The 15,617-nt window shown below is 48.3% G+C and overlaps 2 protein-coding genes across 2 annotated transcripts; one reads left to right on the forward strand and one right to left on the reverse strand.

The window, feature by feature from the left end:
• The first annotated feature begins 6,174 nt into the window (after positions 1–6,174).
• LOC124661914 (cytochrome P450 72A15-like) lies at positions 6,175–8,316 on the forward strand. Its single transcript, XM_047199801.1, has 4 exons — positions 6,175–6,702; positions 6,820–7,064; positions 7,382–7,766; positions 7,853–8,316. Exons 1-4 carry the CDS (start codon positions 6,175–6,177, stop codon positions 8,285–8,287), a joined length of 1,593 nt encoding a protein of 530 aa, XP_047055757.1. The 3' UTR covers positions 8,288–8,316.
• A 2,652-nt stretch (positions 8,317–10,968) lies between these two features.
• Positions 10,969–13,659, reverse strand: LOC124661181 (cytochrome P450 72A14-like). The gene is made up of 5 exons (XM_047199039.1): positions 13,297–13,659; positions 12,788–13,008; positions 12,423–12,670; positions 11,681–12,053; positions 10,969–11,554 (listed from the first exon to the last, which is right to left on the reverse strand). The coding sequence occupies exons 1-5, from the start codon at positions 13,616–13,618 to the stop codon at positions 11,129–11,131; spliced, it is 1,590 nt and encodes a 529-aa protein (XP_047054995.1). The 5' UTR covers positions 13,619–13,659; the 3' UTR covers positions 10,969–11,128.
• Between the last annotated feature and the right edge of the window lie 1,958 nt (positions 13,660–15,617).

Raw genomic sequence — 15,617 nt, forward strand, 5'->3', positions numbered from 1 at the left:
TCAGATCTAGTTGATCAAGTAGGATCAACCCTAGTCCCTATTTCCAAGGATCTCATCCTTAATTAACCTTAATTAGCATCACACCATTGTGATGAACTCCAATAGCAACTATGTCCAATATTTATCATTACATAACCATAGTCCACTAAACCCTACAAGTACTTCATAATTATGAACCATCCTATTTAGGAGCCAATTATTTCCTACTTAGTAGATCCAATAGCAAACCCTAGACAACCTCAACCTTAATTGAAACACTTCTTATTATTTAACAAGTATGTTCTTCAAAAGTTATTCTTTTGAGGTAAATAAGGAAAAGCCATCAACCCTGCCTAATAGGACCTATAGACAATAGCCATCTATCACCAGTAAGATATAACCAACCTTGATAGCACCCATGTTCAATTAATTGCTTAAGATGCTTAGGCTTAACTCAACCCTACAAGTTCTAGCTATTGATGAATCCAACTCTGTTATGATCCACCTAATCCTTACTCCAGAAACTAGTTGGAACCCATATTAAACCATAGAACTCCACAACCCTATAAATCATTCTTGTTATTTATTAAGGAACATGTTCTTCAAAAGTTATTCTTTTGAAGTATATGATAAATAAACATTAACCATGCCATATAGTACTAAAACTAGCAATTGTTCCTTACATGTTAGGATTATACCAAATCTTATTGTTGTGTGTTATTAATATTATTGTTGTGATATATTTCATTACTTGTTTATGATACCAAGTAATCAACCTTAATAAGAACATTGTTTGTGAATCACTCTAAAAGTGCAACACACCCTGAACTAATCATTACCACTCACTAATCCTAAATCATCGGGGTTAGGTCACGCTTAGAGCGATTGCATCTCATACTTATGCATTATGGCATCCTTGCCAATCTTTTAAACATCGTCCTTATCGGACGATGATGCTATTTCAGACTTTGGAGTTATTGCGTATCGAAGACCTTGCCTGCATAATCTTGCAGTCAAGAAAGGCAAGTTCATCGCTTTCTCATGTCATTTGATTATTTTTACCAAATTACTTGCAAAGTACTATACTTATCACTCTTGCATAAAAAGCAAAAGTACTATTTTCATAACTATGAATATGACTATGTGGTGGGCAATGGAACCATGGTATGTGTTGATATGGTGGAGGTTCCATTGCAATCGGTCTATATCCATCTAGGATTAACAACAAATGTCGTCCAGTGATTCTTGTGCCGTAAAACTCATGTTAACCATAAGATCTGGAGTGGGACGGAGTAGTCAATTGTACTTCCACCTCTTGTACATCAACGGATGCGCTTACCGTAGTCACTTGAATCCCGAGGGACAAGCGGAGTGGTTGGGGAGCCCTAAGTCCCCAAGGTAATGCGGTCTATGATGGGTTGCAACGACAGGCGAAGGTATCGGGCCAGGATGCCTGATAGTAGTTGAGGTCGGATGGTATCCTATGGATACGCTGGCCGGCGAGAACCCAAGGTCGGAATTGCAACAAAGGGTGGGTGTGCGAGGTAGCGGAGGAGTATGATTGACTAAGACCTTATACCGGGCCTCACACCAAAGGAAGTGTGGACGGGTTGCGCGCCCAGTTGGCACCAAGGTTAAGATCTCTTATGGGTAAAGCAACACACCTCTGCAGAGTGTAACAAATCGTGACATGTCACTCCCTGTTCCGGTTTATGGAACTGCGAACGCTGCCGGAAAGGAACTCCATGAAGTTCTAGTAAACCGGTGAAGATTGGCGGACATAGCTCTTCGAATAAAAGCAACCTTTTGAAGAAATGGTTATGAAAACCTGCATTGGTATTAGACTTTTTGGTCTAATGTTGTAGCTAGTCCATTAAACACCTCTTTCCTATAATGAACTTGTTGAGTACGCTCGTACTCATCCCACTCTTAAATCCCTTGCTTAGATATGGAGGCACCGAAGGAGGAGCTACAGTGCAACTCGAGGACCGATGAGTAAACAACTACTTCAAGGGACAGGAACCTGCCGGAAGAGTCATATACCACATCCACCATGGAGAAAACCTAGATTAGCAGTAGAAGGGAACTAGCTCCCTGATCCTAGCTCCTATTTAGCTAGAATCTAGTCATAGCCTCTATAGCTAGTCAAAACCTCTATAAATAGAGTTCGTGATAAGATTAGACTACGAGTCGCTCTTCTGGAGTTTATTTGCAGTTTACCTCATTGTAAAGTAGGAGGCTGTGTGGATCATTTGTAAAGAGTCAGTGTTGTAAATCTATAGACATGCCTTGGACCCGCATATATTTCTGTTGTACCACTCTGAACGATATAGTACTAGTGGAACGGTGTTCCATTGGTGTTATATCAGACTTGCATACTACACCATGCAGTGGTATGCCGGGTCACCACACCGACGACGCCCCACCCCGCGCCCAAGGCTGCCGCCCTGCATCCATGGTCCCCGCACGGTCGGCAGTGCGTAACACCCAGCCACCACTCCCATACACCGGCGAGGCCGAGCCGGAAAGGAGAGCGAAGGGAGGAGGACCAGCACAACGTCCCAGCGGCGGAGACCATCTGCCCAGCCGGCCGCCTTCCTCCCTGAAGCCGCACACGGGGGCCCGAGAGCAGCTCCCTGTCGCCCCCATCACCGGCGTTGCACAGCCGCGGCCGCCTCCAGGGCGACGAGAAGGGGAGATGAGGTTGGGGGAGGTGGTGGTGGCGCAATTTAGGGTTTTCTCCCCCGGTCGCCTAGAGGGGGGACGCGAGTGAGAGAGAGAGAGGGGGGGGGGGGGGAATCCCAATCTCTTTTCTTCTGTTTAAATGTGACCCCCCAAAAACAGGTCCATATCTTCTTCTGAAGACGAGGAGGTCGTGTCCACCGTTACATTATGGGAAAATTGGCCAGGAGACACCATTATTTCCAGTCATTTGCCCAAACACACCACTAAACCATGTCTTTGCTTAGTACCATTATACTTTTGTGGCCATTTCCAAAACACGCCGTATTACCCAAAACGGAAAAGTTTGACTTTTCTCAGACGAAATTACCATCTTGCTCATTGAAAAATATGCCTACAGTTTTTTTCTTTCCAAACAGTTTTCTTTTCCTACCCACGAGGGGGACTAACTAGGCATGAAGGGGACGAAGCTCAACAACGACGAAATCTTGCGCTGCTCCACCGCGCTGGTCGCCCTGCTGCCGATGTCCCGACGCCGGCTATCTCCGCCGCTAGGGAAGCCTCGGTTGTCTGCCCACTCCCGCCTCTGCGTCACCCCTGTCAAGCATGGCTGGACATGCCCCAATATCGACCGGCGTGGCAAGGTGCAGCGCCCCCATTGCAAAGTCTGGCCCAGGCGTTCTCAGCGGGACCTGCACCGAGCGTTCTTGCTTGCAGAAACCAGCTCCCTCGCGCAGTCACACTTGACCAAGTTCCTGCCAGCTGCCAGGGATGGCGGCTTGTGTTGATATGTGCAACCTCTATTGACGCAGAAAATTTAGTTAGAGAAAACAAAATGTTCTAAACCAGACACAGGAGATGTATAGTGTGTTTTGGCAAATGTACCACTAAATTTAGCAAAATGCTAAACTTTCCGTATTGGGCTACATGGTGTGTCTTGATAAATGTATCACAAAAATATAATGATACTGGGCAAAGACATGTTTTAGTGGTGTGTTCGGGCAAAGGAGTGAAAATTATGGTGTCCCTGAGCCAATTTTCCCTTGCATTAATGCTACGATTATGATCATTCTAGAACATTTTTCTTTCATTTCTGAACGATTCAAATGATAATCCTTGCCATGTGTAAGGTATAATGCCACTATGGGATATTATGTGTTGAACTTTTGATTCAAGAACATTTCTCCTTGAACCTTACAAGAAAAATAAAATGTAAGAGGGCAAGACGTTTCCAAAATTTGTCTTGCAAATAAAGAATTTCCTGAGAACTTTGCATGACAAATACAGCTGTTCTCGGTTGAAATTATCTGATCTGGAAGCAAATGCTATACTTTTGTCACAGTGAGAACGCAAATTTGTGTTTTGCTACCTAAAAACTATAGAGATTGTCAACTTGTACTTTCGTTTTTTTGTACGGGTCAAGCCCAGGCTCTGGGCTGACAAACAGCACGAAGCAGCCATGAAACTGCAACCACATGGTGGGGAGCCATCCTCCTTTGTCGCCCCTTTCTTGTCTTCCACTAAGACCACTAAGAGCATCTCCAGTCGCGTCCCCCAAACCGTCCCCCAAAGCGATTTGGGGCGCGCCGGACAAAAAAAGCGTTCCAGTCGCGTCCCCCAAAGCCCTTTTTTGTCCGGCGCGGCCCGATACGGTGTCCGGCGCCCCGAGCCCGTCCCCGTCCCACGGGGGACGCTCCGGGGACGCCGGACACAACGAAAGCGAGGCCAACCGACGCGGGCCCGACGCGTCAGCGGCACGGAAGGCTAAAACCCCGTCGCCTACCTTTGGTCAAGCGACGTTAATGGCGTCCCTGTTTTCCCAGGCGACGCAGGGACGCGTCTCGTCGTGCATGGCCGCGTGGCCGTCCGCGCCGGAGTTATTGCGTGCAACCACCCGCTGCCGCCGCTGTTTTAAGGCGCCCTGCAGTTAGCGCCGCTCATCCTTCTCGTCGCCGCCGCCTCCCCCTCCCAGATCCTCTCCTCGCCGCTCAAAAAAATGTCGTCCTCCCGCAAGATCGCCGCGGCGAACGGCTTCGGACGCGGCAGCCTCACCGTGGTGGAGGCGTGGGCGCTGTACCGCGCCCGGTATCCAGTCCCGCCGGACATGCGGGCCGCCAAGCAGCCGGCGGCCGGAGGATGGCCGTGAACGGCATTGGCGTTCCGCCGCCGCCGGCCGCGCACGGACCAATGGTGGGACGCCGTCATGGCCCGGCGGGCTCAACTCACCGCGGAGGAGCGGAGGGATCCGACGTGGGCGGTCGAGAACAACGACGCCTGGTGGACGACGTACTTCAAGGCCAAGTACGACGTCGAGATGCACAACACCGACGGGCTCGTCGGCGGCCCCAACAGCTGGAATAAGGACGGCCGCGCCCTGTTCTGGGGCGTTCCGGGGCGCACCCTCGAGAACGTCATCCGCGGCATCCGCAACGGCGCTCCGCGGCTGGAGATGCCGTCGTCGCCGCCGCCGTCTCCTCAATGGCAGCCGAGGAGGACGACGTACTCGTCCTCCTCGCACTCTTCTTCCTCGGGACCGGCGCGATCGACGCCGTCCTCGTCGTACCGGTCGGCGCCCTACACCGTCCCCAAACGGGAGGTCAAGGAGGAGCCGGCGACGCCCGTCAACACAAGGCGTGGCGGCAGCGGGCGGCAGCAAGGGAGGCGCGGCGGCGCCCTCCTCATCCCGAAGCCGGAGGTGAAGGAGGAGCCGGAGGAAGCGTCGCAGCGGCGCCGCCGGCGGAGTACGAGCGGCAGCAGCGGCTCATCGCCGGCAGCCGACGACCCCGAGGACTGCCCGGGGCTGCGGGCGGCGTTCATGGCGTCCATGGACGACAAGGACGCCCGGAGGGGCGACCTGGACGCGGCGATCGCCATGTCCATCCTCGACTCCGGCAAGCCGCTGGTGGACCTCACCGACGACGGCGAGGCAGGACCAAGCGGCTTGGTGAAGGACGAGCCCGTGGACGAGCCCGTCGACGAGCGCGGCAAGCAGGAGGTCGTCACCGACGAGATGTACAACTTCCGAGCAGTACTACGACGCCTCCGGCCGCCGCAAGCGGTTCTAGATTAGGTTTAGTTTTAAAGTTAGTCAAATTTCGTTCGAATCTATGTAAATTTGGACGAATCTAATCGAATCTAGTTAAGTTTAAAATTTGCGAAATTTTGTTTGGGGTACGCGACTGGGGAGCGACGTCCCCCAAACGCGGCACGAACGAAACACGTCCCCCAAACGCTCAATCCGGCGCGGTTTGGGGGACGGTTTGGGGGACGCGACTGGAGATGCTCTAATATCGCAAACGGAGCTGAGGAGCGAGGCATTGACCGTGTGGTATGGTGGATCGGCATATCCACATGACACACCATCAATTGTAGTGCAATGACTTTAAACAAATGGCCACTGGTCCTAGTGACACTTTCTATATATTCAGAGTTACCCCAAACATTACCAATCAAGTCCAAGTGCGCTTCACTGTTTTCTATCATTCCTACTCGCTCCCACTTCTCTGTGGAGAAATGGTTCCAGAATCGTTGTTGGGTCCAGTTTCTGTACCATGGAGCTTCCTGATCTGCGGCCTCTTTGGCATGGTGCTTCTGTGGCCAACCATCCGACTGCTCGAGCAGCTCTGGTGGCAGCCAAGGCGGCTCGAGCGGGCTCTTCGTGCCCAGGGTCTCCGCGGCACATCTTACCGTTTCCTCATCGGCGATGTCAAGGACTACGGCCGGCAAAACAAGGAGGCGTGGTCGAGACCTTTGCCGCTGCGCTGCCACGACATTGGCGCCCACGTCATGCCTTTCCTCTATAACACCGTCGAGGAGCACGGCAAGCCATGCATCTCCTGGTTCGGTCCGATTCCTAAGGTGACCATCACCGATCCTAACCTGGTCAGGGAGGTGTTGTCCAACAAGTTTGGCCACATCGAGAAGCTCAAGTTCCCAACGTTAACGAAGCTCCTCGCCGAAGGCGTAGGGAATTACGAGGGCGAGAAATGGGTCAAGCACAGAAGGATACTCAACCCTGCTTTCCATGTGGAGAAGCTCAAGGTATCTGCTGGCTGGTGTTAACTTTTTCGTGTCGTCATAATTACTTTACATCTACTTTTGATACTTTTGTGAATTAAATATCTGTCATGACGATTTATCTGCTTGCATAATCTACAGCTCATGCTGCCTGCCTTTTCTTCGTGTTGTGAAGAGCTTGTTAGCAGATGGACACAATCCCTCGGTCCTGATGGCTCGTGGGAAGTGGATGTCTCCTCAGAGCTCCAGAACCTCACCGGAGATGTCATCTCGCAAACCGCATTTGGTAGCAGTTATCTGGAAGGAAGAAGGATTTCTCAACTGCAGTCCGAGCAGATGGGGAGATTCATGGCAGCCATTTACACGATTATGATACCCGGTTACATGTCAGTTGCTACTTTTTTAAATTTTACATGTGATTTATTACTTACTACTTAGTACTAATCAAAGTTCATTAGCACTCGGTTCTTTTTATTCGAACCTATTACGGTCTTGCTCAATACTCTTAGGCTCCAATGACATTGTTCAGGCTGGATTAAGCAATCTCATTTGGTTCAGTTTCTCTCAAATATTTAGGGTCTCGTTTCTTAATCAAATTAACCATAATTTGGTTCACCACTTTGTTTTATTAGCAGCTTTAAAGTAAGCATTAGCTTCGCTGTTTGTACTTACTGAGACCGTGGCGTGTATGTGTCATTACCAGGTCCTTTCCTACCAAAAATAACCGAAGAATGCATCAAATTAATAACGAGATCGAGAACATTCTAAGAGGCATAATTTTGAAGAGGATGCAAGCTGTGCAGGAAGGAGAGAGTACAAAAGATGACTTACTCGGATTATTACTGCATTCAAACATGACAACCACAGATGAAAATGGTAAATTCATCCCGGGAATGTCAACAGAAGAAGTCATGGAGGAGTGCAAGTTGTTCTATTTTGCAGGAATGGAGACAACATCAGTACTGCTTACATGGACAATGGTCGTCCTTAGCATGCACCCCGAGTGGCAGGACCGTGCAAGGGAAGAGGTTCTTGGCCTATTTGGAAAGCACAAGCTTGAATATGAGGGTGTCAATCGGCTCAAAATCGTAAGTACCAGACGAAATTGTTAGATTTGTTGCCATGAGATTTAAATAGAGGTGCAATTAATATCTTACTAATATGTGTTGTGCAGGTGACAATGATTCTTTACGAGGTTCTTCGATTGTACCCACCAGCTCCTGCCCTCACCCGAAAGACATACAAAGAGATTGAGATTGGAGGCATCACGTACCCAGCTGGTGTGGTCTTCGAGCTGCCTGTGTTGTTCATCCACCATGACCTAGACATCTGGGGAAACGACGTGCACGAGTTCAGACCAGATAGGTTTGCCGACGGGGTCTCCAAGGCCTCCAAGGAACCAGCCGGTGCGTTTTTTCCATTTGGTTGGGGTCCACGTATCTGTATTGGTCAGAACTTTGCCTTCCTTGAGGCCAAGATGGCCTTATGCACGATCCTTCAACGCTTTGAGTTTGAGCTCGCGTCCTCGTATACCCATGCGCCACATACTGTTATGATGATGCGGCCGATGCATGGTGCCCAAATTAAGCTCCGGGCTATCTCTTTGTAATAGTCATATATACACGCATTCGCTACCTATATTTTAGTATAGCCTTTGCTTGTTGGCCATGTAATATGATTTTAGTTACATCCTGCTGTTGATAATACAGTCCTTAAGTCCAACAGGAGCATGATAACCCAACTTTCTAGTCTTTGTCCAACTTTTGCCACAGACATGTGTTTTTTTATTCATAGGTGTATTCTCCCGTTTTCATTTCAAAAATAAAACAATAAAGTTCATAGAGAAAGTACAACTACATGCCATAAGTCCCAGCAGCCGTGCTGTGTTGAAACGGGTTTCCAACCACTACCAAAGGCGATATAAAAATTAAAAACCCTGCCCACATTATTACATGAACACATGGATTGAAACCACTTCCAAAGCTGACTTGCATCCAAAAACCTAAAACTAAATATCAATGCTAAGAACTCGGAAACACTAGGTCACCCGACCTTCCGAAAACCCTAGAGCTCTAGTGTAGAGCTTGTTTTATGCAGGACTAGCACCTGAGAGATAACCCCTCACATCAGCACATGAATTGAATCACTCTCCTCCAGATGATCAGTGAGGTACACCGGCCACAGACAACCACGCCGAACTTCTCCTTCTGCTGATGACATTCAGATGAAAACTAGCAAAAGTCAGTGAACTCGCAGAGGATTGAAAATCCTCGTGTCACCAGTTCAAATCTGGTTCCTGGCACAGAAAAAAGGATCTACCGAATAGGTATTGATACAAATTACTCGAGATGGATTGGGATACATATTCGTTAATAATATAGATGGAGTATGATTTATTCATCTAAGTAGATAAATCTCTAAATAGAGACACTTCTTTTTCTTTTTAGATAAGGGTGGGTAAAAATATAAGGTTCTTTTCTTTATGGTACAGAAGGAGGTGAGTTGAGCACTTGTACGTGTATCAGCTCCTCTCCCGCACCCCTCCCGCACCCCTCCCCGACCGCTCGCGCGGGCGGTTCCGGAGGGTGCCCCTCCCTGCCGCCAAACAGCCAAGATCTCGAGCTCCCCTTGCCGCTGCCGCCGGAGGGGGTGGCGGCGCCCGGCCTCCGAAGGCGCAGGGCAGGAGGGCGGCCCTCTTTTGCCTCCTCTTCGCGCGGAGAGAGGGCGAGGTGGAGGACTGCGGCGGGTGGCAGGCCATGGCAGCGAAGGCGGGCGGCCTTGGATGGCGCGGTCGTTGGCGATGCAGCGTGGGGCGGCTCCGCGACGGGCTACGGCGGCGCTGCCCGCCGGCGACGCATGATCTGGGCCCGATCTGGGTCATGTGCGGCTGTGCGTGCCCGGAATGGAGTCTGCAACATGGCGGTGGTTTGTGCGTTGCTGCGGCTGTTCCCTTGCAGGACTGCTGGCTACTCGCGTCTTCCCCGCAGCCGTGCCGGATCAAGTGCTTGGTCGTCTTCTCCGTTGTCGGTTAGTGGTGTGGGGGCTGCTGGCCTGGCATGAATAAAGGTGGTCGTCCTAGGGCCTTTCTTGTGCGAAGATGGAGACATTCCCGAAGTCAGTCCCTCCTGATCTGGCCGGAGTGGTGTGTTCCAGAAAGCTCCGCCGGCGAATGTTACAGCGCTTTTTTTGCCTGGAGTTCGTTGATCGGTGGTATTCGGTCCGATGCACCCATGCTTTTATTCCGGCCGATTGGTTTCCGGAGGGAGCATCGTGAAGCTCTGATCTTTCTTGCTATATGGAAACATGCTCCATGTCGAAGTTAGAGGCGGAGAATACCATGAGGGCCGGATTGGAGGACTTGCTATGGAGGTTCAAGTTTTTTAGCGCTGTTGAGCGGCTTGCTTGGTATTCTGGGTTTCGTAACAGCGGTATGCAAGAGGGGGCGACAATATAGGTGAAATCCAGAGTCTTACCTTTCAGGATGAAAATCCAAGGCCTGGCCTTAACTGGTTGTGCCTGGCAATGATCTTGTTAAAGGCATTGCTTTGAAAGCGGGGACTATCTTCAGGGTGAAAACCTAAGGTCTTCTGATCGGGCGACGATAGTGTTTATGCATTGTTACCTTCTTGGAGGCGTTGCTTTTGGAGAGCCTGGAGTTCAGGTGTTGTCTTGGTGGAGGATGTACCATTGTTGCTAGGGCTGGAATACCGTAGCGGGACTTTTCTTTTATGTATTTTTTTTTATTTTTTTGGCTGTGTGCATCAGTAATGCTATTAGAGTATTGCGTTGTTGCAGAGGCTGGATGTAATTGGTATCTTCTTGATATTAATATATACTACTTATCGAAAAAAAAGAAGGAGGTGAGTTAACTTGGCATCAACGCCATCTAGGTGTTCAGTCAGATAATCAAATTTTCCAAGAATTGGCCACATTCCCCCCTCCTATTATTTAGAAAGAAGTTTCCAATTCCTCAGATATATGCCAGAATCAGGCTCCTCGTATATGTATCACGTTTATACAAAAAAACATTAAAAACCTATATTATTCCTATTGTTACACACACGCACTCACGCACACGATTTTGTACTGCGCGAACCATTTATTCAGTTACAACTCATTAGCGATTTTAATATCTTAGTTGCGACCCGATTTGGACTTGAAAAATCTTAACTGTGACACGATTTGTAACTGAAAATCTCGGTATTAACAGAACAGTTGCAACCCCACTTGGAGTCGAAAACTCTCAGTTGCAACTTCACTTACCACTCATAGAACGCATGAGTCGTAATGTAAATCTGTCAATTTTGAGCTTGACTGAGCAAATTCCGTTTAAAATTAAAACTCTCTTATATCTTAGCACTACACACCTAGTGTTCTGACAAGTTACCATTTCACGGTAGCTATTAGCTACCCCATGAGACATCAACAAAGATGCGAGACAAGATGACCATCAGAGACTCTTGAGTATAATTTGCGCTCCATGCTGAGGATGTAGTGTGATAACGGTGTACGGTGCATGGGTGTATGAAGGTGAGAGCTGAAACTCGAAACGCTGCAGGATCATGCTCAGTGCCATCTTGGCTTCCAGCATCGCGAAGTTTTGGCCGATGCAAATCCTCGGCCCCCAACCAAATGGGAAGAAGACCGGCTGGTCCTTGGTCGCCTTGGAAATACCCTCGGCGAACCTCTCCGGCTTGAACTCCAACACGTCTTTCCCCCATACATCCGGGTTGTGGTGAACTAAGATTATTGGCAGCTCAAGGAGTATGCCTGCAGGGTAGACGACGCCTCCAATCTGCATTTCTTTCGATGTTTTCCGGTTCAGCGTGACCGCCGGTGGGTACAACCTGAGCACCTCATACAGTATCATCGTCACCTAGATAGAATAATTGGAGAGGCAAAGCATGGTCAACAATGAGTTTTCAATCAATGGTTTTCGGGGAGAACTTAGCTAGAGTAAAACTCCTGTTGCAACATTGAGAAAAGTGTGAGCAGCACTTGCCGTTTTCAGTCGACTCAGGCTGTCGAAGTTGGGTTTATCCTTGCCAAATACGCTCAGGACTTCTTCCCTCGCCCGATCCTGCCACTCAGGGTGCATGCCTAGCAGGACCAGGGTCCACGTGAGCAATACAGACGTGGTCTCCATCCCTGCGAAGTAGAAGAGCTTGCACTCCTCAATCACATCCTCAGTACTCATCCTCAAGCTTGGTGTCTCAGTGTCCTTGTTCGACTGCAACATTAGGCCAAGCAAGTCATTGCCAAAAAGCCCGTCGTCATCGATTGTGCGCTCCCTTTTCTCAATGATGCCCCTTAGGAGCCCTTCGATCTCTTGGTTGATCTCCTTCATCCTCTTGTTGTTTTCAGTTGGAAAGAACCTGCGAAACGGCCAGTTGCATTATTTTTTATGGGCATATGTGGCTTCGAAGAACTTGCTTTAACTATCACAAGGTATATGATTTCTGTCTTCTATAAAGATAGGGCACTCTTTTGGCGTGCTCTCGAAAAAAAACTATCACAAGGTAAAGAACATAGTTTAGAACTTGCTTGGCCTAATGCAACTATATATATGATTTCTCTCGAAAAAAAGAAGACTATATATATGAAGAGTAAATTTTTTGATAGAAAAATATATTAATATCGCGAAGACGAAGAGTAAATTTTTTGATAGGAAAATATATTAATATCGCGAAGACGAAGAGTAAATAAAGGTGGAAATATAATTTTCTACAGGAAAGTGTGCTTACAAGTATCCTGGGATATACAAATACTGGAAGGCCTTGATGATTCGCTCGGCTTGCTCTCCTTGAAGCTGGAAGATCTTTCGTCCTTCCATGAAGCTGCTGCCGAACGACGTGCGAGAGATCACGTCTCCAGTGAGGCTCTGGAAATCCTGCCAGATATCTACTTCATGTGACCCACTAGATCCAGCTAATTTACTTTCCCAACTGCTTATAAGCTCGGTGCAGCATGTCGAGAAAGCCGGCAACATGCCCTGAAAATAGCTTCAGTTAGTCCGTGTGCACACTGCACACAACCATACGCACAGACACACTCGTAGTTGTGCATACACTCTGAATCTCTTATCGAAATGAGCTAGTAAGAACAGTACCTTGAGCTTTTCGAGATGGAAAGCGGGGTTGAGGATCCTTCTGTGCCTCGCCCATTTCTCACCGTCGTAGCTCGCAAGCCCAAGTGCGATGAGTTTACTAAGACGTTTACTTATGAACTTTTCAAATTGGCCGGACTTGTCTGATAGGATCTCTCTCACTAACTTTGGATCTGCGATGACTACCCTGGGTGTCGGGCCGAACCAGGTTAAGCAAACGTTACCTACATGCAGTTCAATGTTCAGTGCCGTTGTCAGATATCTTGTCAATTAGTTGAGATCCAGAAGGTGTTTTTAAAATGCGTCAGGTCAGGGATTTACAATTCTGTCGGCCTTGAGACAATAAAAATCTAGTTATAGCCTAAGAGCATGATCAATTAAGTCATCACCATTCATCATTCAAGAGGGAATTAAAGATGCCACTGCTTTTTTTAGCATCCATATATGTTCAAGTGGGGAAACAACAACACATTCGAATTGAACTTGTCAGAACAACAAAATTCTTCACATACCGTGTTCTTTGACAGTGTTGTGGAGGTGTGGCAACACGCGGGGCACAATGTCGTGGCACGGCCGCATGGGCTTGGACCGCGCCTCCTCGTTGAGCCGGCCGTTCTCGGCGAGGTCTCCTGCCGGAAAGCGGTACACCGTGCCGCCGAGCCCCTGCGCCCGGAGCGCGCGGCTGATCCGCCGTGGCCTGAGCCAGCATCTCTCCGCCGTCCGTGAGACCGCCCAGAGGACGAGCAGCGCAGCGAGACCGCACAGCAGGCTCCACGGTGAAGGAGAAGCCACATCCCCTTGGAGTGCAGTTGCTGCTACGTCCACCTCCATCATACTGATTTTTTTTTGCGCTTCTAGAGGGTGTCAAACTGTGGAGTGAGGTGTACAAGAGCAGAGTTTGTCGTGAGAACGGAATGTTTTTATAAGCACAGGAAGTGTCGCCGGTGATAGGGGTTTTCCTCGGCGTCACACGTTTTTTCTGCTCTTTCTTGTTTCATTTTCCCAGAAAAAGTTCTTGGAGGTCACGGATGGGAATTGTGGAAAAAGATGTGCCATACGAAGGGCAAGCAAAAGCTGGATTTGTTGTTTTCATCGAGAAAACTTGGACATCGTAACTGTGAACCAGGGCGTTGCTTTCATTTCTATAAACCGGGAACGAAAGTATACCGTCACTTGGCGTTTGCAGATACGTGTGTCCTTTGTTTTTGTGAGCAATGCAGATACGTAAGCTACCTACAGCACCTGGTTGTGTATCCTCGGCATTTCTAGCCGATCTCTTATAATTTAGATCTTTATGTAGCTTTTTATGTTTTAACTCTTCATATTTGCTCTGCTAAGGAACAACGGTTGAACCAATCTTTTTGTCTAGCCTCGTGCCTGCTTCTCACCTGAAAGGAGTGCCCGAACAAAGAGGAAGTTTAGTTTTATGGTTTAACGTAATCCATAGCATAGTCTCATTTTCATCGTGCATATATATCCATAGGATTCATGTATCGACCTTAGCTTTTCCATGATTGTAATAAGTGATGATGATCTGTTGGTGACTTGATACTATTTTTAATAAAACAAACCGTGTGCATCTATTGATGCAGAGGCTGGGGCGATGCTCCTTTATCGAAAAAAAGATCGTAATTAAAGCAAGTCGATAGGATAGATCATAGTGCTGTAGCTTCTCCACTTGACCAAACGTAGGCGGCATTCTAACGCATAACAAGAATGTGCCATCTATTTTAAAAGTGATGCTAGTGATCTAGCTTCTCCACTTGTGTTGAATCTATTAAAACGCTCATGATTTTTCTGCAAAATTCATCGAATGGTTGCTTTCCACTCGGAGCGTGCAATGCCTCCTGAAGAAAAACTTGATCGTTCCATGCAAAATACAATTAATGCATTGTGCTTATCCTCTATCAGTTTAAGCTCTATCTCTGCCCTTCATCATAGGACCACGAATTTCAAATGAAATTGTACAAACACACCGGCATATATCTCGTAGCTCATTTACAAGAAGAAGAAAAAAAGACAAACAAATGCCTTCTTTGCACTATGCCAAATGCCATTGGTGCGTTCTCGGGATGAAAAGGGAACGGCGCCGCTGTTGGCTGCAATGCTCCTATGACGGTGAGAGCTATTGTGGAGACCTCTTCCATCTCCATGGGCACGCTAGACTCGGTGAGGACATATAGAATGGCGGCGGGGACCAAGGGTTTGGTTACCGCTCGGGAAATCCGGTTCCCGGCGGTAACCGGATATCCCGACCACCCCCGGGAAATGGTCTAACCGGGTAAAAAATTCTGATTTGTTTTTGGATTTTTGTGAAAATTTTGAATTTTAGCAAATATCCTATATAAATGGCCATACATAGGAATTTAAATTCAAAATTTGGTTTCTGAATTCATTCGGTAACCAGCCGGGATTTCTCGGTTACCGTGGTAACCAGTAATCCCGAGCCCCCTCGGGATTTTTTTTCCATTCGGGTGCCAAAACCTTGGCGGGGACAACCCTAAGGCGTTTGGCATCTACGACGGACCGGACCTAGGGCAGCAAGCCTACAAGACCATCGAAAGTCAACCTAGCGGCTCGGAGGTCGCTGGTTGGAGTTGTTGGCGACGGAATCAACATGGCATCTCGATTCCGACAAGGGAAGCCTCACACAAGCAATTCGGCGTGGGCCAGCAGGGCAGCGGAGGCGATGAGGTGCCAGAGGAGGTGACGCCAGTAGTTGTGCAGTGAGAGCGAGAGAGTTTATGTGCGGTCGTGGGAGACCAAGTTTTTACTCTAGAGAGGCTACGAATAATATGGATCGGTCGACGCGAGAAATAAAACTTTTACTCCT

The sequence above is a fragment of the Lolium rigidum genome, chromosome 6 (assembly GCF_022539505.1).
Source record: "Lolium rigidum isolate FL_2022 chromosome 6, APGP_CSIRO_Lrig_0.1, whole genome shotgun sequence".
Taxonomy (NCBI): Eukaryota; Viridiplantae; Streptophyta; class Magnoliopsida; order Poales; family Poaceae; genus Lolium; species Lolium rigidum.

What these genes read in the sequence shown, in the direction of transcription:
- LOC124661914 (XM_047199801.1), top strand. Translation starts at nt 6,175, where the DNA reads ATGGTTCCAGAATCGTTGTTGGGTCCAGTTTCTGTACCATGGAGCTTC. An exon ending in TCCATGTGGAGAAGCTCAAG is followed by an intron (nt 6,703 to 6,819) that starts GTATCTGCTGGC and finishes CATAATCTACAG; the next exon opens with CTCATGCTGCCTGCCTTTTC. An exon ending in GTGTCAATCGGCTCAAAATC is followed by an intron (nt 7,767 to 7,852) that starts GTAAGTACCAGA and finishes TGTGTTGTGCAG; the next exon opens with GTGACAATGATTCTTTACGA.
- LOC124661181 (XM_047199039.1), bottom strand. Translation starts at nt 13,618, where the DNA reads ATGATGGAGGTGGACGTAGCAGCAACTGCACTCCAAGGGGATGTGGCT. An exon ending in TCCATCTCGAAAAGCTCAAG is followed by an intron (nt 12,671 to 12,787) that starts GTACTGTTCTTA and finishes AGCTATTTTCAG; the next exon opens with GGCATGTTGCCGGCTTTCTC. An exon ending in GCCTGAGTCGACTGAAAACG is followed by an intron (nt 11,555 to 11,680) that starts GCAAGTGCTGCT and finishes TATTCTATCTAG; the next exon opens with GTGACGATGATACTGTATGA.